At 35.9% G+C, this 27,035-nt stretch overlaps 2 protein-coding genes across 2 annotated transcripts in view; both read left to right on the top strand.

The window, feature by feature from the left end:
- The first annotated feature begins 1,927 nt into the window (after positions 1–1,927).
- On the top strand, positions 1,928–5,639 carry LOC134672235 (tigger transposable element-derived protein 4-like). Its single transcript, XM_063530136.1, is given in 2 exon segments — positions 1,928–3,397; positions 5,521–5,639. Coding segments are annotated over 2 exon segments (1,569 nt in total). The 5' UTR covers positions 1,928–1,947.
- Positions 5,640–13,716: 8,077 nt separating this feature from the next.
- LOC134672000 (thrombospondin type-1 domain-containing protein 4-like) overlaps positions 13,717–27,035 on the top strand; it is a 206,275-nt gene continuing 192,956 nt past the window's right edge. The window contains exon 1 of the mRNA XM_063529899.1: positions 13,717–13,883. The gene's annotated coding sequence lies outside the window, so the exon portion shown is untranslated. The remainder of the gene's footprint in view (positions 13,884–27,035) is intronic.

The raw sequence follows: 27,035 nt of genomic DNA, 5'->3' as shown, positions 1-27,035 counted from the left end.
AGAATGACTCACGTTAGACCAGGCCGTGTCCGGGCCGGAGCTTCCGGGGCTTACTTTTCTATGAAATGACAGGCGATCACGTGATGCTTTCCATAGTAAACGATGCGCCGGAAGCTCCGGCCCGGACACGGGCCGGTCTAGCGTGAGTCATCCTTAACAGATCAAACGCTTCACTAAATAAATAGATCTTATCAAGATATTGAGCTAAGCCTACATTTTCCATCGTTAAAGTCATCAAGTAGCTCGAAACCGACATTAACCGTAAAACAATTCAGATATGATACATCGATAAATATTTTCAAGCATATCTCTATGTTTTCATATAGACAATGCACAATGTGCACGACTGCCCGCGGCGGGCCAGGAAACAATAGAATATGCCTTCACAATATTGACTTAGATCCCCGAACAACGGGACATATGATTTTCTAACTCCCATATTCTATTTTCTGCATGAATGTCATAGTGCATTTTATTGCCGTGAAGGGATAGTGTACGCCTCTAAATTTAAACATGGAAGCTTTATATAACTTACTACTGAAAACATAAACAGTAAGCCAAGACATACCCTTCTCATATTATTATCTATATATTAGGGAGAGCTAGCTTTGCTCGGAAAACATATTAAAAACTCAAAAATGCGCGTTTTTCCAGAGATAAGACAGGTATTTTTTTTGGCCCCGAAAACCCATATATACCAAGTTTCATCGAAATCGTTTGAGCCGTTTCCGAGATCCCCGAAATATATATATATATATATATTATATATTTATATATAAATAAATATACTTATATACAATAATTGCTCGTTTAAAATATGTTATGTTATACACATCGCCCAATTAATCAAAGGTGTTACCAAAAAGAATAGATAGTATAGAGGGGTCCTGTCATTGTCAATTTTGTAGTCACGGTACATTTACTGCCATCTATCGACACACGATTAAAACTTAAAATAAAATTGAAAATGTATAAAATAATCAAAATATGTTTACGGATAAATGATTCTTAATTTTTATTGTTCCCTACTGACCCATGTTCTTTCACTGATATGTGTTAAAATTGTTAAATACCAAACGGTGTCGTTAACGCCATCTAGCCGAGAATAGTAAAAAGGTAATGGCGCCATCTATTCGAGAACGACTTTTCCTTGGCCGTCCGAGGCACGTTTTTTTCTTAGACTTTATTTATCTTATACGGAGTTATATATATCCCTGGTGTTACTAATTTAAATACCTACAAATACAGTCATGTGGTAGGTATGTGATAGATATATTTATAGATATATCCATGGTTTAAATGTACCTAAAAAGGTTGGGACGACATGTAAGCAAGTAAGTATATGAGGGCTAATCGTATATAGGTAGATACCTACTACCTATATACCGGGTGTGGCCTGTAACACGAGCAAATAATTAAAACATAGATTGCACTCCTGAAAAGGTGACAGTTTTGTTCAACAACTTTTAAAAATTATGAAGTATTTAGACTCCCTATTTTTCATACAAAATAAATTACAGTGGATTTCATTTATTAAGACATTGGTTGTAGCGACCATTTGGCTATAGCGACGTAAAATCCAAGTCCCATGAATTTAAAGCATATTTTAGTACAAGATTCGTGTGGATATAGCGACTTCGGGTGTAGCGCCAAATTCGGGTGTAGCGACGGTTTTTAATGACCCATTTGCAACAAATCCATAGAAATCCCATGCAGATGTTGCGACCGGAGTCGGGCATCAAAGGACAAAAAACTTTACTTTCTATCTTTTGTTTTACATCCACAGATGGTCAGCAATTGATGTGACCTTTTGTTTATAGATATTCGTTAGGTAGGTAGGGGTTTAGCGAGACCACTCGTTCAATAGTTTCGGAGTTAGGTTTATGGTTTATTTACGAAGTGATATTCTGAGTGGCAACTGTGTGTTTAGTGAACTTTTGAATAAGTATGGCTCCTCGACGCGTATTTACTGTTAAAGAAAAGGCGGAAATTATTTCAAAAATGCAAAACGGTGCAAACAATGCTGATTTGTGCAAGGAATACAAAGTTTCCCATTCAACCATTTCCACGATGTGGAAAAATCGAGAGAAAATATTAGAATCTAAATCTTTAAAAACTAAAAAAAACCGCAAAGCAACGCATCAAGATATCGAAAATGCCCTTCTAGTTTGGTTCAAAGCTCAAAGAAGCCAAAATGTACCTTTGAACGGTCGTCTGCTGCAAGAAAAAGCGAATCATTTTGCCAGATTGTTCGGAAAAACGGATTATGAGTGTTCAGAAAGCTGGATCTACCGATTTCGTCAACGTCACGACATTGTAGTGGGCAAAGTGTGTGGAGAAGCCGCTAGTGTATAGCGAAGTGAATGTGATAATTGGTTGAAAACAGTTTTCCCAAAATTGATTAAAGATTACAATGAAAGCCAAATATGGAACGCTGATGAAACAGGCTTATTTTTTAAGTTAACTCCTGAAAAAACCTTGAAATTTAAAGGGGAACTGTGTGTAGGTGGAAAGTTATCAAAAGACAGAATCACCGTGCTTGTTGCATCAAGTATGGCAGGAGAAAAAAGAAAATTATTGGTAATAGGCAAGGCAAAAAAACCTAGGTGTTCTAAAAATGTTAAATCGTTGCCGGTTGAATATGAAGCAAACAAAAAGGCCTGGATGACCTCAGAAATTTTCGAAAAGGTTCTTCGCAAATGGGACTCCGAGTTAAGAAACAGCAAAAAGAATATCATTTTATTTATTGATAACTGCCCGGCCCATCCTAAAACTGAGAATTTGACCAACATAAAATTAGCATTTTTGCCCCCAAACACAACGTCAGTCATTCAACCGATCGATCAAGGGACAATTAAAACCCTTAAAAGTCATTACCGAAAGATATTAGTACAGAAAATGATGAGTGATTTAGAAAATGCAACAGCCCCATTTTCCGTTAATGTGTTAGATGCCATTGAAATGATAACTACGGCATGGGCTCGGGTGACTCCAGATACGATCAAAAAGTGCTTTCATCACGCTGGGTTCTGTAAATCTTCGGCTATCTCAACAATTGACGATGACTCCGATGATGAATTGGACATACCATTGGCACAGCTGACTACAAATGTTGTGGATTGGGAATGTGATTGGGAAGCATATGTTAATATTGACAGTCAACTTATCACTGTAAATAATTTGTCCGACGGTGAGATTGTTGAATCTGTTGTCCCATCATCAACAACGCAAGATGAAGAAAATGAGGAAGACGAAGAAGATTGTAACGAAGGTGAAATTCCTACAACCGAGGATGTGTTATCGATTATAACAAACCTAAAAAGATATTGTTTATTTGGAGATGGAAAAAATATTATTAACATTGAGGAAGTAATGAAAATAGAATACGCTTTGCAGCGTAAACTAGCACAACATAATAAAATGAAGCAAAGCAATATCACGCAATTTTTTAAAACTACTAACTAACACAGATGTGTACAAATATTTTGTAAGTATAATAAATGAATATAAACTAATAATAATACTTACGTGTGTTTATCTCTTTACCTTTGCTTATAACGACTTCCGGATATAACGACGAAATTACAATGGTCCCTTCGTCGTCGTTATATCCGAATTCCACTGTATTATCTTCAATGGACACCATCGTCAAGCCATATAATTGTGATTAACGTTGCTTGTCACGCCTTAAACATAACAAAATTCGCAATACATTGCGTCTTAGAATAAACTTTAAAGTGTATTAAAAAACAAACCACAAGTTATTTTTAAGAGTTGATGAACAAATGTTGGTCAGTATGAGGAGTACAGCCTACAGTTTAATTTTTGCTCGTATTACAGGCCACACCCGTTATATTGACTAAGCGTATCACAAAGTGATATTTGCTATAAAAGTCAATGGGTTACATTACTAAGCTTTTAAGATCCTTTGTAAATTTTCTTGTTGAGTGGAATTTTTTTGCAGCAAATACTTTTACTTAGATATATACTTAATAACTAGTATACCAGCTGTGTTTTGTAAGCCCAGTAGGTAATAGTTATGCGTAATGGCAATTGTAACTTAATACTTTATTTCAAATAAACTATCTATGTATAACATATTGAATATAAAATAACTTATTAAAATAAACTAAAACTACAAAGAAATTAAAATTACTTAAATACAGGTAAGTACATATTGTATGGAAACAATCATGTGGTTTTCTTCCCAATCCCGATACATTTTTACTTTTGCAAAAATTTGGTCGTAAAATGACAGATTGGTACGACTAATTGGGGTCATTAACTGCCATTTTAGGGTCTGGAAAATAAAAAATACTTTTCCTTATATACTTCCGTTTTTAACATTTGGTCAACTTTTCCGTGCAAACAATAAAAAGGCACTTAAGGGAACTCAGCTGGTGATATTTGGGTCGCGCCTGCCTATAAACAAGTGGGGGAGAGTGGGGAAAGTTGGTAAACAGGGGGCAGAAATGACGTTGGTCGGTAATGGTTTGTTGTGAACGATTTATCGTTATCCCGTGTAGGACAATTAGCTGTCACCGCTTCTCACTTTGCGTGTAGAAGGGCATTAGGGTGGTGTGGAGACGTCCTAATAACAACAATAATTGTAGATCGCTTGCCTTTGTCCCATTCACTTGATGTTGGCGCATGTATTTTTCTTCCATATCTCTCTCTTTATTGCCCGTCATGTCATAGTCATAAAAAGAAAAATATTCTTATAAATCCACTATACGTAAGATAAATAAGAATGTTAGTATTTATTGTGTAAATTATTACTTAGTTAGCTAATAAAGATTGAGTCAAATAAGTAGGTATTATTAGTCGATGTCACTATTGACCATAAAACCTACCTACCTTTCTGTCACAATTATTGCTAGAAATTAATATCGGAAGCGACAACCATTAGGAAAGCATCAAATACTGGGCTTTTTACGTTATATTCGGGTATATAAGTGCATTGACTAGAGAAAAACAGGTAAGGTACATATTTATAATATTTCACTTGCATCACTTTATCGCGCTTGCGGTATCGTTAAATTCGTAAAATCATATTAGGCCGAACAGTGAGCTCATACCGAGCTAGTTTTGAAAAACATATCGACGCCATTCCTCCCCTGTGCAATATATGCACATCGGCGTCGCGCCGTCGGCGCCTCTGATGCTGTTAGCTGCAAACAATAACTATAGGCACCATTGTCATCATGGCTCAAAACATACTTACATACACGGAACAAGGCGCAAACAAGACAAACTAAGAATATCTTCAATGTCACATATTAAAGGGGCAGGGTGATGTATTAATTACAGCGTACGATTGCTTTGACAATTAAAATATCATGACTCCTATGCGCATCATGGTCGGATAAGTCATTGTAATATTAGAGCCACTGTTAGAATGTTTAGTTAGTTAACTATGCAATTGAAGAGGACAGGAGTTAAGTAAACGGGATAATACAAGGTATATCCAGAAGATCTAGGTCTTAGTAACACATCTAGGTCGTTTTAACTAATCCTACAATTTATAAGTAAACCTTTACATGAGACCAGCGTTAGTAGATTGTAAGTATCAATTTTGTTAACAAAAAGCACATGACACTAGAACGAATGACGATTATGACGAACAGTCAATTAACTAAAATCTCTTTTTTCTTTGACTAAATCCTAAATAAAAAAGTTGAAAGCACACAAGTCACAACATTCACTAACTGCTAATCAAATGACGGAAGTAAGACATCGATACTACAGCAAAAGAGTTGTCAAAAACGTTTCCTCAGCCTTGTGTGACGAAGTTGTCACTTCAGTACATTTCGTTGTAATAATTGATTGTTATTTGATACGCGAGTGCCCATCTCTGGCTAGCCGACAGTTGAAGGCACGTTCCACTACCGTCTCGTATATAACACCCAAACCTCTTTATCGATGTTGCAGTTCATTGCAAACCCTCGTTGTTGGCAAAACTATGTACCCTAAATTCACCTTTAGTGCATAACTTGTCTTAGCCTTAACTAGCATTAATCATAATTCCACCAGAACTTGTATCATGAGCGTTTATTAGTAATTAAACATTTAAGAATCCGAATGGGTTAGTAAACTTTCAGAATAAAAAAAAATAGGTGAAGTTGGGGTTATGTGGCGACGGTAGGTTATTTTATAATATATTTTTTTTACTTTAAAACAATTTCTACGCAGCTCTATTTATTGTACAGTCAATAGGAAGTCATCTTCGAATATTGAATAGAATTAGGCGTTACTTTGGGGAAGTCCTTATTAATTAAAACCAAAAATATTACTTTGCTAATCCGCGAAAAGATAACGTGCTAGTCAATCCCCTAGTAGCATTTTCATTGGGGCCCATGGTGCCAACGGTAGGGAAAACGTTGGGATGAGGTTCGTTCCGTAGCCAACATTAATTTTGTATTGGCCCACCATCGCATTTACCAACATTCGCTGTGGCACAGATGCCCAACAATGGGCCTTTGTGTATTTTGCTACCGTTCACTAAACAACGATAACATTCGTTGGCCCAATGGTGACGAATACCGCATTTACCAACATAGGCTGTGGCACGGATGCCCAACAATGGGCCTTTGTGTATTTTGGTAACGTTGGCTAATCAACGATATCATCCGATGGCCCAATGATGACAAATATCGTATTTACCAACATTGGCTGTGGCACTGATGCCCAACAATGGGCCTTTGTTTATTTTGGTAACGTTGGATAATCGACGATATCATCCGATGGCCCAATGACGACAAATATCGCATTTACCAACATTGGCTGTAGCATTGATGCCCAACAATGGGCCTTTGTGTATTTTGGTAACGTTGGCTAATCAACGATATCATCCGATGGCCCAATGATGACAAATATCGCATTTACCAACATTGGCTGTGGCACTGATGCCCAACAATGGGCCTTTGTTTATTTTGGTAACGTTGGCTAATCAACGATATCATACGATGGCCCAATGACGACAAATATCGCATTTACCAACATTGGCTGTAGCATTGATGCCCAACAATGGGCCTTTGTGTATTTTGGTAACGTTGGCTAATCAACGATATCATCCGATGGCCCAATGATGACAAATATCGCATTTACCAACATTGGCTGTGGCACTGATGCCCAACAATGGGCCTTTGTTTATTTTGGTAACGTTGGCTAATCAACGATATCATACGATGGCCCAATGACGACAAATATCGCATTTACCAACATTGGCTGTAGCATTGATGCCCAACAATGGGCCTTTGTGTATTTTGGTAACGTTGGCTAATCAACGATATCATCCGATGGCCCAATGATGACAAAAATCGCATTTACCAACATTGGCTGTCGCACTGATGCCCAACAATGGGCCTTTGTTTAATTTGGTAACGTTGGCTAATCAACGATATCATCCGATGGCCCAATGATGACAAATATCGTATTTACCAACATTGGCTGTGGCACTGACGCCTAACAATGGGCCTTTGTGTATTTTGGTACCGGTGGCTAAACAACGATAACATTCGTTGGCCCAGTGAGCACAAATATCGCATTTACCAACATTGGCTGTGGTACTGATGCCCAACAATACCAGTTGAGTTTGCTTGTGGCGTCACTAGATGGCGTTACTGTCTCCAAACATCGAAGTTATAGTTATTTTCTCGATTATTCCGGATATAATCATCTTTGTTGTATTTAATTGACTCTGTAACTGTGTTTCTCGTGTTTATATTTCTATGTACAATAAAGTAAATACATACATACATAATCATAATATTTTTTTAAAGTAACTTATAAATCTAATAGCTATAACTATAAAATATATACATAAATTAAAAAAATTGTATTTTACCAACATTTTCTCAATTTAAATCTCAAAAAACATAAATCTCGCTTACGAAGTTTCGAAGTGCGGTTAGTATATATACAAATTAGAGTGTATAGTAAGTGTACTTGCTTCGGCAGTACATATACTAAAATTGGAACGATACAGAGAAGATTAACAACAACTGCTGCCTAGGGCCTTCATGTCGATACAACCAATGCCTACAGTAGTGTAATTGTAATATTTATCAGCAAAGGCCCAACGTCGTATTACACAACCACTTACTTAACGTAGGGTAAATGTAGGACTCGTAAACAAAAGCCCATTACATAATTAGACTGTAGGCACACTATAAATTACATAACTCTTTACCTACGGTAGTATTGTAAGAATCCTACACAAGGCCCAACGTTAAAGTTACAATGTTGGCCCTTTGTGGGACAAACTGTGTTGGGCCTTCAACCTGGTTCACGAGTACCTACCGACCTACCTGACTTGCCGTTGGGTAATTGTTGAATTTGCAAACAGAAAAACAACGAAAAAATTGTCCTTTTTTATTTTTTTGCAGTTGGCCCTACAGCAAGCCATACGGCCAAATGTAACAATTAACCAACCATCAAACAAATGTGTATAGGCCCAACCACGGCCCAACCAAAACCACCACCGTTGAATAATTGTATGATTTATTTAAATAGCCCCAACGAAAAAATTACTCTAATGGCCCTCTGTTGGGAATCTTCGGGAGGGCCTTTGTCGAGGGCCCTCCAGCAAATCGTACGGCCAAATGTAACAATTAACCAACCATCAAATAAATGTGTATAGGCCCAACCACGGCCCAACCAAAACCACCACCGTTGAATAATTGTATGATTTATTTAAATAGGCCCAACGAAAAAATTACTCTTATGGCCCTCTGTTGGGAATCTTCGGGAGGGCCTTTGTCGAGGGCCCTCCAGCAAATCGTACGGCCAAATATAACGGTTGCCCAACTAATAACTAATAACGTTGGCGTAATACGTGTCGCCATTCAATTTTAGATTAAGTCAGGTCCCCACAGAAAACCAGCGCCACGGTCTGCCGCGGCATCATGCTGAGTGGGGATCCTATTTTAGCGTCCTAATCTGTTTTATGTCTGCATACTTTTCTTTTTTTTACATGTACTATGTTGTGACGTTAAAATAAATGTATTTCTTCTTCTTCTTCTTCTTCTTCTAATACGTAAACAAAGGCCCAACAAAATCCCTACAAGAAAATGCTATTAGGGTCAGTGCTAACCCGTTATACTTACTTGTGTATTTTTTACATGCAATTAATGTTCCCTCCCTTCCACCGTAAGAATAAATACACAAATAAATTAACAATATAACAAACCACCACCAAAAGAACAATACTCGACACGTGCTTCGCCTCTCTACGAGGCATCCTCAGGAGATGTTGACGGTCTGACGCCCGGCAACGGAACTGATTGACTATCACGTTATCTTTTCGCGGATTAGCAAAGTAATAAGTATTTTTGGTTTTAGTCATCTTCGACATAGGTCACTTTATTGAAGCCACATTCAAGGACACTACAAGATGTCACTTTTCTAACCACACTTTTCGCACGTAGTCAATGAGTCTAGAAGTTCTAGTTTTCTATGTAAGTAGAATAGAGATCATGCGGTCGCAAGTGGAGCATGCCATTGAACACGGGCAAGTAACCCAATAACGTGTCCGCAACGCTGCAGTTCTCACGTAACCGAACCCCCGGTATCGTTTGTCACGCCACCGAAAACTACGTGTGTGAATTAGCTAAACGTAGGCGGTGACAGTTCAAAGCAAACTAAAAAAAATTGAAATATATTGGCTTTGGAATATGTTTACAATATTTTAATGCTGCGATAAGGATTATCATGTAAATAATTGACGATCCATTATAGTTTTTGTTTAAACAGAGATTCCATTTTCATTTGTAAGTGGACAGTACTATCGTGTTCGTGATGATAATAGTAATCTATCTCAGAGTCAGTGTTATTTATACGTCATAATTTCATTGAAGTCTGACGTTTGACGTTTAAAATAACACGTGCACTGCGTGGGCTATCAATTCTGCTGCAGACTTTTCTTGGTCCGACTCTATTATTATTGTTGCTGACTCTACATAGTCCAACGAAGCAATGACTGGACATTTCAAAACATCCTCAAAATTAATTCCGTACGCTACCTGCAGCCTGCAGTGCCCACACTACTCCCACTTTTATTGATCCCGGTTTCTATCCGAACATGTTCATTGCAAAATTAGACTTTCCCGTCAGGCTTTCACAACTTACAACGCAAATCGAGACAGACTTCACAATTTATATCTACTTTAGTGTCCCACTAATTTAGTGTCCCACTGCTGGGCAAAGATCTCCCCTTGTTTCCATCGCTCAGCCCTTTCCTTTGTATTTTCCCACCATTCTGAGTAGAATGCGTCCAAGTCGTTCCGCTATTTTCCTTTTTGGTCTGTACTGTACTCCGACGGCCATCTAGCTGTCCCGTGGATCCCTACACTACCTCTTTCTAATTAGTAAGTATTTACTATTCAAAGGGATTGGAGTTGCTATGTAGCGAGACTCGCGACTTGACAGCTGATTAGCTGTTAGCTGTACAAAGAGTTAAAAAAGAGTTAAAGCTAGGTAGGTATACGGTCGAATTCACAAACATCTTTTCTTTACAGGCCAACGGTCCAAAAACGACAACGAATTATACCACCTTATTGTTAGTGTCAAAAATAAAATATTATTTATTAAACTTTGACTTGTAAAGAGGCGGGATTCCACCAGTATGCGGCACAAGCATATTTAGTAAAAAAAATGTTTGTGTCACACAGTGCCGCACACTGGTGAAATTCCACCTTAAAGATGTTTGTGAACTCGTGAATATACATAGTAACACGTGACAGTGAAGCTCTACTTGGCCGTAGGTATGAAAACGTAGCGAAGCTAAGCTCTGATATAAAGCAGCCTAAGGCACTGGTCCCACCGCGAGCTAGTAAGCTATGAGCTATCGGCTATAAACACGAACAAAAGATAAGCACTCCCGTGTAAATAAAAGAGACACGGCGATATTTATAGCTCACCGCTGGGCGAGTAACTATAAATATCGCCGTGTCCTTAAACAAGACTATAATTATGTCATCAAACAAGAGTTCGGTCCACCTAAGAAAAGCCTTGATAGGAAAAGGTCTGTTCGCCGTAAGGAATACTTTACAAACAATAGGGACAGTTCTTTTTGTGCTCGATCCTATTTCCTAACAGGGTACTTGAGGTAGAAAAATAATTCAAAATACCTGTTCTTTCAAAAGCTCAGAGACCGCCTTTTCTCTTAACAGTTAACAAGGCGAAAGTTTATTAAGACAGAGGGCGAGAAATTCTTGGGTCTCTTTACAACTTGTCAGTCTATTGTGGTTGGGGTGTGAAATGTGTCGATATCGAAATAGGTCAAAGAGAAAAATATTTCAATAGCAGTAACTAGTCGGCTTCTATATAAAGTTGCATCCAGATGCTGACTGTATCTTAAGGTTGTTTGTAATAACAGTAAAGTAATTAGGACCGATTTACGAGTACCTATTTGTACCAGTGAATGGGTTCTAGTTGGTGTATTTCATAACATAAACATTTATCTAAAAGGGTCGGGACCCCATGGTCGCGAGATATGGCAAGTAATTTCATTTAGAAAATAGTCATTTGTCTCCTGATTTTTTACAAGTTAAGGATGACTCACGCTAGACCGGGCCGAGCCCGGGCCGAGGCGTCCGACATGTCATTTTCTATGGCGGCTGATCGGTGATCACGTGGTGCTTCCATAGAAAACGAAGCGCCCTGAGTTTCGGCTGGTTAGCGTGAGTCATCCTTTAAAGATTGGCTGAAGTTTTGATCCATATTGAAACTATAAAACTGTGCTTCTTTGACAACAATAATAATAGTGCGACGTCAAATTGTGACCCAAAATCTCGTCATTATAGCGAATTTTATGGCAGAATGAGATCTCGCCGCATCTCGGAAATGACGTGGGACATTGATAGATCGACGGAAGTGAACTTCAATCGCTCCAGACAGCGTATTTTTATACGAATATTATAGACTATTTATAAGATTCGCCAGACATTGGGTCTGATGTATTGGATGGGCGCTTAGGCGATTATAGAGGCTGTGAGTTTTAACGCATTTACTGCCAGCAACGCATATGTACGTTCACCGTCATACAAGTATGTTCCTAGGCTAAAAGCCACCTGGCAGTGAATGTGTTAAGGATATTTCCCGATAAAAGTTTTTAGTGCTAGTACGGTTGACAAGTTCAAATTACAAGTACCTATTAATAAAAAAAATGAGATAGGTATCTATTATTCAAGGCACTTATGGAAATTAGGTCAAATCAAATTCCTTTGTATTTCAGAGATGTTCTAAATCTGAACGTCATCGTCATTATAAGATCGATATCCACATCATTTTTCGGCAATAATAGGTAACAATTGTTATTGCTTTTATAAGGGTGGTGGGAGGTAGAATCAGGGAGAGGACCTCTGATGCTCGCGCAGGTTCGTACCTGGTGCAAAGGCTGGCGTGGTAACGCGGCACGTATCATGGGCACCTTTGCACCCGGTACAGCCCGCGGAGGTCTGTTAGATTAAAATATTTTGATATATTTAAGTTAATTTTGTATGATTATTTATATACCATTAACCTTTTGTATAATTTCTATTGTTCAGATTAGAAATGTATTTTAACAAATTAATTTAACTTTATGCTGGTTTTGCGGTTTGCGGTAATTTGCGGGTTTTGAACGCATATAAGGTAGAGGGTTTATAATAATATGTGTGTAGACACGTTAAATTAAAATAAAACCGGGCAAGTGCGAGTCGGACTCGCGCACGAAGGGTTCCGTACCATAATGCAAAAAAAAAAACAAAAAAAAACGGTCACCCATCCAAGTACTGACCACTCCCGACGTTGCTTAACTTTGGTCAAAAATCACGTTTGTTGTATGGGAGCCCCATTTAAATCTTTATTTTATCTGTTTTTAGTATTTGTAGTTATAGCGGCAACAGAAATACATCATCTGTGAAAATTTCAACTGTCTAGCTATCACGGTTCGTGAGATACAGCCTGGTGACAGACGGACGGACGGACGGACAGCGAAGTCTTAGTAATAGGGTCCCGTTTTATCCTTTGGGTACGGAACCCTAAAAAACACTACTGTCCTACGCTAATAGAAGTGACGCTAATAAGCTCTATTTATACAGTAACGAGTAGATTGAATCCTTAAGCACAAATTGTCTTAATTTGATGTAAGACAGGATGATTCTCCCCTCGCGATCTGTATGATTATTGTTTAAATTGAACCATCCACCAATTAATTATAGGGATAAGTAATTAAATTAAGATAAGTGATATAACACAATGCTTAGATATTATTACGTACAATGCGTCTGTATTATATTTCTAAAATAAAGGAAAGAATGAAGAGATTTGTTTGACAATCAGTTTAACTAATTTATTTTATTTTTACAATCCCCTAATTGACACGGAACTAATGTATTCGCGTTTTTCAATTGATTAATATTAAGAAAAATTAACATGACAACTTAGTCAACATGTCTTGTTTTCTATCTAAACTTTGAATAATCAATCACTGATTTAGAATTAAGTAGGTATATTAGATTACAACCGATGTCCCGCTGTAAAAGAAAATCGAACGTTCAAAAACACTCACACGTGATAAACAAGATCATTTCACATTTACCTAGTACCTACATCATTTAACATCTAGCACGCCAATAAAGCTCTTATTTCATACTGAACACGGGGTTCACATTCAGTAAAAATGTACTAGAGGTTTTCATTACTGCAGAGGTACGGTATTCTGTACACTCAGTACAGTATTCCGTACGACGCGCCTATGCAAGGACGTGTCAGTCGCCCGGCGAGCGCGCGGGAAAACATCGCGAACTTTTAAAAAGTTACGATCCATAGACTATACAGCCAGTGTTCCATGACACGTGTTAATGGTAGTGAATGATTTTTAGTGATCATATATTATTGAGGTTTGTTTTTTATTATTGTTTTATTAGCTGTAATCACATGGCGGAAACACGTGAAATTTAATATTTATAGCCGGTCAAGCACCTTTGTCAGTAGAAAAAGGTGTGAAATTTAAATTTTCTTTGGGACGATTACCCTTCACGCCTACATTTTTTCAATTTGCCGCCTTTTCCTACTGAAGGAAATGGCTTGACAGACTATAGGTGCAATTTACACGCATATTATTAAAAATAAACAATATGATTATTTAAAATTATTAATAAGAGTAACTAGCAATTAGTTATAGGGCACATTTATACACAGTATTTATACACATCATACATAAATACTGACCTTATGTCCAAAACATTACATACTTATCACAGTACTTCTAACAATGATACAGAAATAGAAACCATTGAAAACTAATCCGTTATTTTGAATAGCGAACTCAAGAATCGTGCCCGTCCTTGTATTGAAAAGCGTTTTAAAACAATTAATTCTCAACCTAGTTTCATTAACCTAGTATAAGTTCAATACGGTAACAGATACATACATATACTATTACGCACATTTTAAAGTGTTGCCAAGTGTTAAGTTGTAAACAATTATTTTTTTATGTAACCAAACCATTAACACGGTAGCTAGGTGAATAACCTTTGATACTAACAAGGTAATTAAATAAGATTTTTAGCATAGTGATGGATGATTCCATTTGTGTCAAACAGGGGATTATAGTTTTTGTAACTTTTTTTATTCAATAATGGACCTCGCGACGCGTCGTTTAAGCCCACGCTTAAATTCTAATGAAGAGGAGGCAATTTCGTAAATAAATAGGTAATGCCTACTGAGTTTTTATAAGCGACACAAATATTGTTATAGAAAAGTTAGGTACCTATGGGAATTTTCGAAAATAGTATAATGTACTATTAATAATAATCTATACCTATTTGGTACATATTTTTACTACAATGTAGGTTAATGACACCATGTACCTAAACAATGACTTATAATTCAATTTTATCGTATGTATTATTTAATTTATTTACCAATATGCAAAAGTTAAATACCTAAATGGGTTAAAAATGTCTGATAAGATTTCCATGAAAATGACAATTGTGATCTGGGTTATTGTTATTAGGTTTTTCCGGATTTCAACACAAAAATTAATATTATTCAAAATTTTAACCAATTTGTACGTAGGAACTACATAATTAAATAAATCGTAATAAACAGTAATTTTCAGAGAAAACAGAGCTCATGCAACCCATGGACAAATTTCGAGGAACGCAAAAAACTTACTACTTTTGAAATTACCGTGCTGCACTGAGAGAAAAGTACAACAAAAACACACTTAGAATTACAAAGATAAACTTATTCCGGGGACAAGGAGAGTTAACTAATAGGAACAAATTGACTTTTAAATTCAATTTCAACTTCTATTAGTTCTTGCAATTTCTATTATCTGTATGTTGAAATTATATTTGGGATTACTGAGCTGTTTGTAGAAATAAATAAACTTTACAGAAATAGTGAAACGTCCATAATTATTACTAAAACTTCATTTTTTCCCCCAGTACAGAATTGTTTTTTAATTCCTGGTGATGATTTTTCTCTCAGTGTGTAATCCAGTAATTAAACCTTGTGTTTGCGTTCCTCTAAATTTGTCCATGACTATATAGTGCCTACCTATGGGGGCTATAGGACACCATACGCCAATGTTAGTTTAGTGAGATGAAGTTACCAAATAATTACGTTTTACAGCTTCATGACGCAAACGTTGGACACACATCGCCATAAAACTCTCACTAGTTTCAAAAAGCATCATCTCCACCCCATTCTCACGGCAACATGTGCCTTTCTGGCCTAGGACGGCAAAGTGTCCTGCGCGTCCCGATAAGCTCTATTATCGGATGTTTTAACGGGCCAGAATCGTGTGACTTTTCCATTGGGCGTGCATGTAGGCCGTTGGTGATAGTGCGTTGAACACTGCACTTTTATTAGCGTGCGTAATTCTGCACGTTACGGTATGCATGTGTGATAAAATACGCGTATGCGATAACCAACGTACCCCTTTTACGTGGGCCAGACTTTCATAATCGTTATACCTAAAAAATTGCCACATTAGTAATACTTTAGGGTATTATCAATAATTAAAACTCTATTTATCTGCTGAAAAATGTGTAGTTTAATGTATATTTACAAAAGCGTTGTAATAGGTTCTCATTCTAAAATCAGTCATTGTTGACATTAGCGTTTTGTTACTGCTCCTGTCAATCGGCGTTTCGTTATAGTCGACGTCTTACCAATTATAGTTTGCTATAATACGTTAGAAATGTACCTTTTAGCATTAACTATTCTACTTTACAATATTAAAGACACTTTATATAACATTAAATTATAATAACAATACCATAAAATCAAATAAAGCCGTTAGGCGCATTTGCCGACATGATCAACGTCAGAGAGCTATATATATCCATCTCACTCTACTACTTTAGCGTCTTCCTAGCCTTGCTGTAGGCTGTCAAGCCTACAACTACACCAATCTACAGAGTACTGATAGAAACAGTTTAAGCAAATATCTAACAGTTCGGCCTTCCTGATAAAAATTTGTTTGTCCCTAAACAAAATACTATACTATATAAAATTACAATGTTTAGTTTATAATTTCAGTTAACAATTTTTACATTAATTAAGACATGAAATATGATAACCCAGTTATAGCTAATCACATTACCAAAATCATATGCCTAAAATTAGTAATACATCACTGTGGGCTTCGCCAACGGTTCTAGCCACCCATGACTTCCAGCTCCAGCTGCACCGTGGACTTCACCAGTTCACAATTGATCTGGCCACCCAACGACTTCCAGCCTTAACTGCACCGTGGACTTCACCAGAACACATCAACTTCGCAAACAGTCCTAGCCACCCACGACTTCCAGTTCCGGCTGCACCGTGGACTTCACCAGTTCACAATTGATCTGGCCACCCAACGACTTCCAGCCTTAACTGCACCGTGGATTTCACCAAAACCATTAGCCAGCCATCAACTTCACAAACGGTTCTCGCCACCCACGACTTCCAGATCCAGCTGCACCGTGGACTTCACCAGTTCACAATTGATCTGGCCACCCAACGACTTCCAGCTTTAACTGTACCGTGGACTTCACCAGAACACATCAACTCGCAAACAGTCCTAGCCACCCACAACTTCCAGCCCCGACTGCACCGTGGACTTCACCAGTTCACAATTGATCTGGCCACCCAGCGCTTACAGCCGTAACTGCACCGTGGACTACACCAGAAACTATTAGCCACACATCAACTTCCAATATTAACATAACTTTGCAATTACATCTGGTCACCCAACGACTTCCAGCTACAGCTGTACCATGGACTTCACCAGTTCACAATTGATCTGGCCACCCAACGCTTACAGCTGCAACTGCACCGTGGACTTCACCAGAATGCCATAAATACACACGGGTCATATTGCCTACATTCCCAAAAGTAACTTTTTGTAACATTTTACTTATCACATAACTTTATTGCATTAAATCTCAATTACAATATGTAACATTTTAACCTTCACTAAACTTAGTCTATGCGACAAATATTCACCTAATGTGACATTTCACTTGGTGACACACCAGTCACCAGTGCTGCCGTGCGAACGTGGTCACTGTCTCAAACTTTTATCAACAAATAGCATTCAGTAAAATTGACAATACTTTTGACAAATATAATCATGACACTTTCATAAATAACAATTATTTTCTTTGACCTTCATTGTCTTTACTAATTACATAAATTAGTTAGGTGGAATAATATCTTATTCAAACATATATTTTTTTTTAACTTTTTTTTTTCACTATATGTTAGTTCTTATACTTTGTTTCAGATAAATCAACATATCAATAATATCGGTTATCAGTTAGGTTAGCCCTGAAAGTTGGCATGTTTCTTGCTTGTATAACACATAACTTCTGCGCCTCATACGCCTTCAAAGTCACATCAAGCGACTTGTGACATAGCTGATTAGTGCTCGGCAACTCTAATGTCACGGGTGACTGCGCGCCGCTAGGCCTGCCAGACCCACACCAATGCTCCACCAATGAGGTATGCAGATTCAAGCAGATATTTGCCAGTACATTCTGTAACCACAAATCAGGACAATAACTGTGTTCGTCATAACATAGCATATTTGAATATACAACATCAGAAGTTACGGTTGAATTATCCTTGCCTACTAAATACTTTCTAATAATTCCTCCTAATGGCTAAGAATTAATTAAAAATACCTAGCAAGGAAGGCCTGTGTCCAGCAGTGGGACATCAACTGGTAAAAATGATGATGGCTTCAATTACATTAACACTATCAACATGCATCAGAATGCACACTTAGATAACACGTGACATATTCTAACATGTCTCTCATATTAAAAATAGATTTTACTAACGTCAATAAAACTTGTGATTACAATATATTGACCCAAGCTGTAAGGTCCAATACTGTACGAATATGGATTTTTTTTTAACATATGTTTGGATAAAATAAATGTAAGAATAGCTTTATTTATCGATACCTCCAAGGCGGTGAATGACACTGTCGGAACAGTGTCATTCACAAGGATTTACTACGGCAAATAGTAAACATAAGCGTAAGAGGTCATAATTTAAATATATTTTTTTTCTATAAACCACAACGTACAGTTATTTCAAAATAATTGAAAAATATCAATCGGAATATGAGTTAATAAATACAGGCGTGCCTCAAAATAACGTTCTCGGACGTCTATTGTTCTTGATTTAGGTGGATAAACTCCCAATGATAGTCAACGAAGTCTGTGTATTATTTGCCGATTATGTAACGATTTTTTTTTCTAAATTCAACCAAAACAAACGTTATGGAAATCAAAAATTACAATACAATCCCGGTGACATTAAATATTAGTGAAGCAGGGGTAGCTATTGAAACTGTGGACAGCAATAAACTTCTAGGAATAAACATTGACCCACATTTAACTGGAAATCCCACATAGAAGAAAAATCAATAAAAGCATATCTAGTCAATGTTTCGCTTTATCTATTGGTACTTTCTGAAGAAATCACTTGAAATGCATATTATGGGAATATCTAACCGTTGCTTACCTATTCCCACTTTTATCCTACGAGAGGTGTCTACAAACCACCACTATCCCATAAGAGCCTACTTTGAGGAGAAAGAATTCTTACACTAACTAGAATTTATATTATAGAACTATGTACTGTCGTGCAAAATAATATTGAATATTTTGTTAAGAAATCGGAAATTAAAAGTATCTTGCGTAACCAATATTAGCATGATTTAGTTCGTCCTAGAATCAAAACCTCTATTAAAAAAAAATACATAGTACATATAAGTATAAATGCAATAGATACCTCTATATAATAATCTCCCCGATGATCTCTAGAGGGCAATCAGTTTAGACGTAAATTAAAACATTGGCTAGACAGATGCAGATAGCATTTTCCAACATTAATGAATATTTTGAATATGATAGTGATAACACTGTATAACGCCTAGCTTTTAAGTCACGAAATTAGTTACTTAAGATAATAAGTTATCAGTTCTATGTAGTATCTAACTAATTAGTTTCAGACATAATTTGCATGTTCCTGGCATAGTCAATATAGGTATTAAGTAGATGTACCTAAGTAAACATTGCACGCCCATGTCGGGTAACTGTTGGGACAATGTTCTTGTAATAAATGTCATCTTCTGTACACAGTTTGTCAATAAAGTGTTTCTATTCTATTCAAGCTATTAAAGTCAGTATAGCAAGCCAAACATAATTCTTCCCATAACTACATAAGGTTTACCACCTTCATGTCAATACATCAATAATTTATCATACATATTACATCTTTTACAACACATACCCTATGTAGTTGTAGTGCCATTACAGTACTACCATTATACTATGACATTGTCCGACTTTCCATAAAAATGCTTGCATGAAAAAGCCAAATTCTTCAACTTGTTGAAACAAAGAACTTGTGTTAAGAATACTTAACTTCTCTCTTAGTGGTACACGCAGCATCCAACTCGGTAACTTTTGACACACTACCTGCAGCCATATCTCACCGCAGACCTCTTTTACTACAAATAATTCCTTGCACCATCCAGCCTGGTGAGGACCCCCATCAAGCAGCTGCAGCGCCCATTTATGAAGACATTTGAACATTCTAACAACACACAACATGCAACATTTAACAAACAACAAAAATATGTATGTGATCTGCTTGTCACATCTTATTTCACATTATTTCTTTGTCAAATAGATTGAAGCTTAACTTAGGAACAAACACATTCAGAATTATATATATATATATTTTTTTTTTGATAGATAGATAAATCATTTATTATCCTTGAAACAAGGTATTCAGTCATAATTCTAATAATTCTTGTATTATATTATAGTAATATTGACTTAATTTTCCATGACTAACTAAGACTTCATTTATAGTCCTATTTAGGAGGACACAATTTTCATTCAAGTAAATATGTTCATGAATATTAAATAATTTGAATTCGCACTTTTATAAGTATCATACTTCATCACCATATCTATTGGCCTTATTTTTATTAATTCACTGCTGAACCGTCTGTTATGGTACAGTCAACATCAAAAGTACATATCCTTGTTCATGGGACAAAATATCACTTCACCCTTTCCATTTGAACATCACAGTTTAGCCTTTAGTGTATATGCTGGCCTGTTCTATTTTATTAGAAACATGTTAAATTAATTATTCAGTGTACAAGACAATTTGAATCCCTTGGGAACATGCCTCAATTTTATCTGATCAGTAATACTCACTTGTCAATTTTTTTTTTTTCGTGCTATACTATTACTCACAAATTATGTAGCTGTCGCTCACATAACACATAACAATAAAACTTTGTTTAATTTGGCCTTACCTCGTTCAATCTTGTATGACTGATTATATTTTATATACCTTCAAAACTTTTTACTCATTTGTGTGTAATCATTCTGCAAGGCCTCTGCGGGTATGCATACATAAAGCTTATTGTGATACACAATACCTCCAGCAGAAGACACATTTAAGCTGTGAAAATATAAATGAAGCAACAACTTTATCTGAAATGACAATAATTACCATCCTTTCCCATGAGGAGATTATGCTACACTTCACAAAACATTCTGAAAAAGATCATAGCCTTATAAAAATATGCCATAACAGCAATTTGGCTGGTTTTGCATAGACACAAATAGCACAAGTCCTCTATTACATTCACAACAATAATATTAAAAGTGTAATATCACACACTACATACTCTCAAACTATTAATCTTAGAATGCTTAAATTATTATTAACATGAAGCATTCCTCAACAGCAAATAACCAAGCTTTTATGTTGATAACATATAAAATACTCCATTTAATTATTTTATTGCTAATACTAGTACTTTCCAATAAAAAGAAAACATAATCGTAACCTTTAGTGTTTTAACAAAATTAACAATATATTAGAAGCCAAACTACCATGAATAATAAATTTAATAATACCTCGGCACAGTGTTGTGCTTGTCACCGATGTGTGATCTAATAAAATTAGGTTCCGGGGTAAATATTATGATGTAACAATGATGTTATTACAGTAGTTTAAGTCGTCTAGTTTAGCTAGCATTTGTAATCATTATGGTTATTTTGATTATTGCCTTTCTTTGCATGTTTTAAGATTAATATATGGCCTGTAAAATGTTTGCAAACATGCAATGCTATCCAACAACAATTGCAAGTCTCCTATAACACAAACTTTCAGTTTTTCCTTGATTGTGTAATAATATTCAAGATTTGCCACTATGACACTTAGCTACTTACATAAAACATTAAATTATAACTTACATGGCTTGAACATCGTTCCAACAATGGAAACGACACAATATAGCTTACCAAATGTCGTATTCCAACTAACTTCTCCTAAGAGTAGCATGACGCCATACCATGAACAAGGTAATATACACCGTCATAAATAACTTCTTCTTCTTATACTGTTTTACTTTAATGGTGCTCTGGCCAAACAAATTGGCTAATGTCAAATACTTTGATGTCTGCACTTAACCTTTTCTTCATAAGGCCTTAATAAGGCTCCACCCAGGTCTTGTCATTATTATTCAATGATCAATGTTGCGAATAATACAATAAAATCACTTGAACCGGCGTTCATTTGCTTAACAACAATAAGTGGATAAACTACGGCTTCTTCGCCAATCCAGAATATATTGTGGACGTAAATTTCGTATGCCGCTTCTGATAATACTTTAGGGTATTATCAATAATTAAAACTCTATTTATCTGCTGAAAAATGTGTAGTTTAATGTATTTTTACAAAAGCGTTGTAATAGGTTCTCATTCTAAAATCAGTCATTGTTGACATTAGCATTTTGTTACTGCTCCTGTCAATCGGCGTTTCGTTATAGTCGACGTCTTACCAATTATAGTTTGCTATAATACGTTAGAAATGTACCTTTTAGCATTAACTATTCTACTTTACAATATTAAAGACACTTTATATAACATTAAATTATAATAACAATACCATAAAATCAAATAAAGCCGTTAGGCGCATTTGCCGACATGATCAACGTCAGAGAGCTATATATATCCATCTCACTCTACTACTTTAGCGTCTTCCTAGGCTTGCTGTAGGCTGTCAAGCCTACAACTACACCAATCTACAGAGTACTGATAGAAACAGTTTAAGCAAATATCTAACATTAGTAACATTAAGTCAAAATATTTTAATATGCGGGTAAATTTAAACAATTATGTTTTTTTTTGCATAAGAAGTACACAAAACCGTAACCCGCCTACATTATTGGTAGGTACAAACTATCAAATATATCAAACATGATTGCTTCTCAATGAGGATATACACGACACCTTGAAGGGTTTTTGTTCTTGACGTTAAATGGGAACATTTCATTAAAACAATAAGTGAAACTGGTAGGTACACTACGTACCTCTAAAAAACGAAAAAAGAATAATCTACCACAACTTTTTCTTTACTTTATCAAACACCTTTTAAAGCGGCATATACACTGAGCACAAAAACGGACTATCCTGCAACGTTGATAATATAGAGAAAGGCCAATTAGTTGTTAAGATTCCTTCACACGACGCCGATTTAATTGAAACTCTCCAGCCCTGTCTAAATACGGTGTGAGGCTGGCAGCATCATAGTTTCTCTTTTTATTAGATCTCAAGTTTAGCGATGACAGAACTAATGCAGGATGGTGTCGGTAGCGTAATTATAAATATTTCTTAGATCCTATTATTATAATTATATTATATACTTAAACACCATGCTAACTAATTAAGTGATTTTTCAACTAATATAATGTTTAGCGCCTTTTGGTACACATTTTATACATCAACATGCGAATCGTCAAAAATCGATGACGTAATTTATGGACAGCCCCCAGGTAGAGTCTGTGCCGAAAGAGAAGAATCGTGGAATGTATGGAAACCAATACATTTCACGACTCTTCCATGACTCAACCACCAACCATGACTCAGGAACAAATATTTGTGTTTATCACACAAATAAATGCCCATACCGGGATTCGAACCCAGGACCAACGATATGTGTAAAGTTTTCTTAAAATACATATTTGTTTATTTATTTATAGCGATGAAAAGTCGCATTTGAGAATGATGGATTTTTTTGTTAGATAAATTTATGACTACCTACAATAATTTGTATTCTTGTAGTATTTCATGTTTCTTACATAATAATATTCATCTTTTGAAAACTTTCTCACAGTACATAGTCTAGACAATGTGCTAGACAACAAAGATCTCTTAGAAACCTAGGTCACTAAAATGCATTAACAAAGAACTAACATGTAACCATACATATACTTAATTAACATTTTCCTCATATACCGGGCGTGGCCTGTAACATGAGCAAAAAATTTAACTGTAGGCTGTACTCCTCATACTGACCAATATTTGTTCAGCGACTTGTAAAAATAACTTGTGGTTTGATTTTTAATACACTTTAAAGTTTATTCTAAGACGCAATGTATTGCGAATTTTGTTATGTTTAAGGCGTGACAAGCAACGTCAATCGCAATGATATGGCGTGGCGATGATGTCCATTGAAGATAATATTTATTTTGTATGAAAAATAGGGAGTCTAAATACTTCACAATTTTTAAAAGTTGTTGAACAAAAGTGTCATCGTTTGAGGAGTACAATCTATGTTTTAATTATTCCCTCGTGTTACGGGCCACATCCGGTTTATTCTTAAATAGATTTGACAGGCTAAATATTTTATTGTTTCTTCATGTGTGGTCACCGGTTACTTTTATTTTACACAAGAAAATACTTAGCAGAAAATTTTGAACTTTAAACTCAATACTGTAAAGTGTTCATTGGTTTGTAAGAATTTTTTTTATAAACGCCCTACGCAGTGGCTGACAGTAATTGGATAGTAGCCAAATAGTAACTACAGCAATTAAGAAAAAACCTACTATAACGAAGGTGAACTCTCAATAAAGGTGCTTGATTGGTTCGGGAGCTGTTTTTCTTTTTGCTATAGGTACTCGTAGATGCATACGTATTTATTATTCCTACATTTTATTGACCCTTCTGATATTGACGTTTTATGTTGATTTTTTTTAGTGTGGGTAATTCCTATAGATTTCGGTTTTCAGCGACTTTCAAGAGATAAAAACAAAAACCGCTCAAGTGCGAGTCGGACTCGCGCACGAAGGGTTCCGTACCATTACGCAAAAAACGGCAAAAAAATGACGTTTGTTGTATGGGAGCCCTACTATTTAGTATTTGTTCATATATAGCGGCAACAGAAATACATCATCTGTGAAAATTTCAATTGTCTATCACGCTTCATGAGACACAGCCTGGTGACAGACGGACGGGCGAACAGATGGACAGATGAACAGCGGAGTCTTAGTAATAAGGCCCCGTAGTTTTTACCCTTTGGGTACGGACCGAACCCTAAAAATCGCGTATAGTTTTACGTACAAAAGTTCTACTTACTCAAAGTAGGTATTTTCTTTTTGTAACAATTTTTGCAACGACTAGTACTATATTATATAGTATGTATGTTCCTTAAATGTACATGCCAAATTTCATGTTATCTATTTCAAAATGTCGTTTATAATGAGAGCGTACGGCGGTGGCGGTTCGTGTTCTTAAAAATAATAAAATTCAGCCTACCCCTCTCAACCCCCTAAATTTCCCCCTAAAATCAAAAATAAGCAGTTTTAATTTATTCACATTATTAGTGATGGTACATGCCATAACTATTCCAAATTTTAGGTACCTACATCAAACGGTCTTTGAAAAAGGCATTTAACTGATTTGAAAGACCGAAGTGATCCAGGCAGTGTTGTCACATACAATTTTGTCTAAGTGGTAGAACACGATGCAAAAATTGGTAGAAATAGGTAGAATTTCAAATGAAAAAGAGGCGCGGAATTCAAAATTTGTATGAAATATCGATCCTTCTTGCTTATATTTTTAAATTTGCCCCATTTTTCTACTGACAACGCTAGCTTGTCAGAGTACAATTATTAAAAATATTTATGAACAAGCAAATCTTGTCAGTAGAAAAAGGCGCGAAATTCAAATTTTCTATGAGACGATATCCCTTCGCGCCTACATTTTTCAAATTTGCCACGTGAGCAGGGACAGGAACCGGTTACCTTAACCGGGGTTTTTCATAGGGTTATTTTAGAAGCGGTTGTAAAAACCCCTACCATAACGGTAACCGTATGATAAGGTAACACTTTGATTCGGTAACCGTATCAGATACGGTTAACCTCTGTTACCGGTAACCGAAATAAAAACCCAGTCTATTCAGTTACCTCATTATAAGGTTTTTGACTAGTTCAAACGATTGCAATCTTTACGCCCACTTAAATTCAACTTGTTATTGAATAACCGAGGTTGGCATGGGCGATCTATGAAGCCTCCAGCACAAACAAGTTTTTTTGCCGTTCCTTTGCTTATCTTTATACCTACCCGTGTGGTGTGTTCTTATTTTAAATCTTATTATATTATAAATAAGATAATTAAAATAAATAATGTTAATAAATAAATAATTTAAATAAAATATATAAAGTAATAAAAAAAAAATATATATATATACATAAAATAAATAAAATAAATAAAACAAATAAAACAAATAAAATAAATAAAATAAATAAAATAAATAAAATAAATAAAATAAATAAAATAAGAAATAAAATAAATACAATAAATAACATATATAATATATAAAATAAATAAAATAAATACTTCCGGTCCTGTAATAATAAAATTATAGGTCGTCCGTTTAAAACGAATCCTCAGCCCGCAAGTAGCTTCCGAGCCTCGACAATAATGTACTAAAAATGTAGCAAACCAATAAGCAACGGATAATAAAGGTTACCATAACTGAATGAAAACCTGTTGAAAACCCTTAACAATGTTAGGGTTACCGTTTCAATAAGCTTACCATTACAATCAGGTAACCGTATGATAGGGTTACCGAATGATAAGGTAACCGAAACGATTGGGTTACCGAATTGATAGGATTAAGCGTAAAGAGGGGTTTTCCGGTCCTTGCACGTGAGTAACGTTTTGTTACACGCATGGAGGAAAATTCCTTATACCGTAATATTTTGAAAACAATAGGTAGATTTGACGTCGAAGGTGGTAGATAGGTAGGACGCAGTTAAAATAGGTAGATCTACCTAAAAAGTGGTAGATGTGACAACACTGGATCCAGGACCGTGAACAAAGTTTTGTACGGTGCTCTAAAAATTATAAATTCGTCAACATCACGCTAGACAAGCTTGCATTGCTTATTCCACGCGGTCTATTTACACTCTTGGGTTACCATGATAACCTAATTATTACGTTATCTGTTAGTAATATTGTCTTTAGCACGCCGCTACGATTACGACAGACTGTGAATGAAACGTCGTGTTTGGGGACGGATGTACGAATATGGACCTTGACATATGGAGATATGTTTAATTTTTGTTTGATCATATTGGAAAAAATTGTAGCCTGTTTATTTGTTTACTGTGTACCAAATTAACTACGTATTTTTAGAATGATCTTTTTAATAGTTTAATTTTAATA

Source organism: Cydia fagiglandana, chromosome 16 (assembly GCF_963556715.1).
Source record: "Cydia fagiglandana chromosome 16, ilCydFagi1.1, whole genome shotgun sequence".
Classification (NCBI taxonomy): Eukaryota; Metazoa; Arthropoda; class Insecta; order Lepidoptera; family Tortricidae; genus Cydia; species Cydia fagiglandana.
This window is presented reverse-complemented; position numbering and strand designations above follow the sequence as displayed.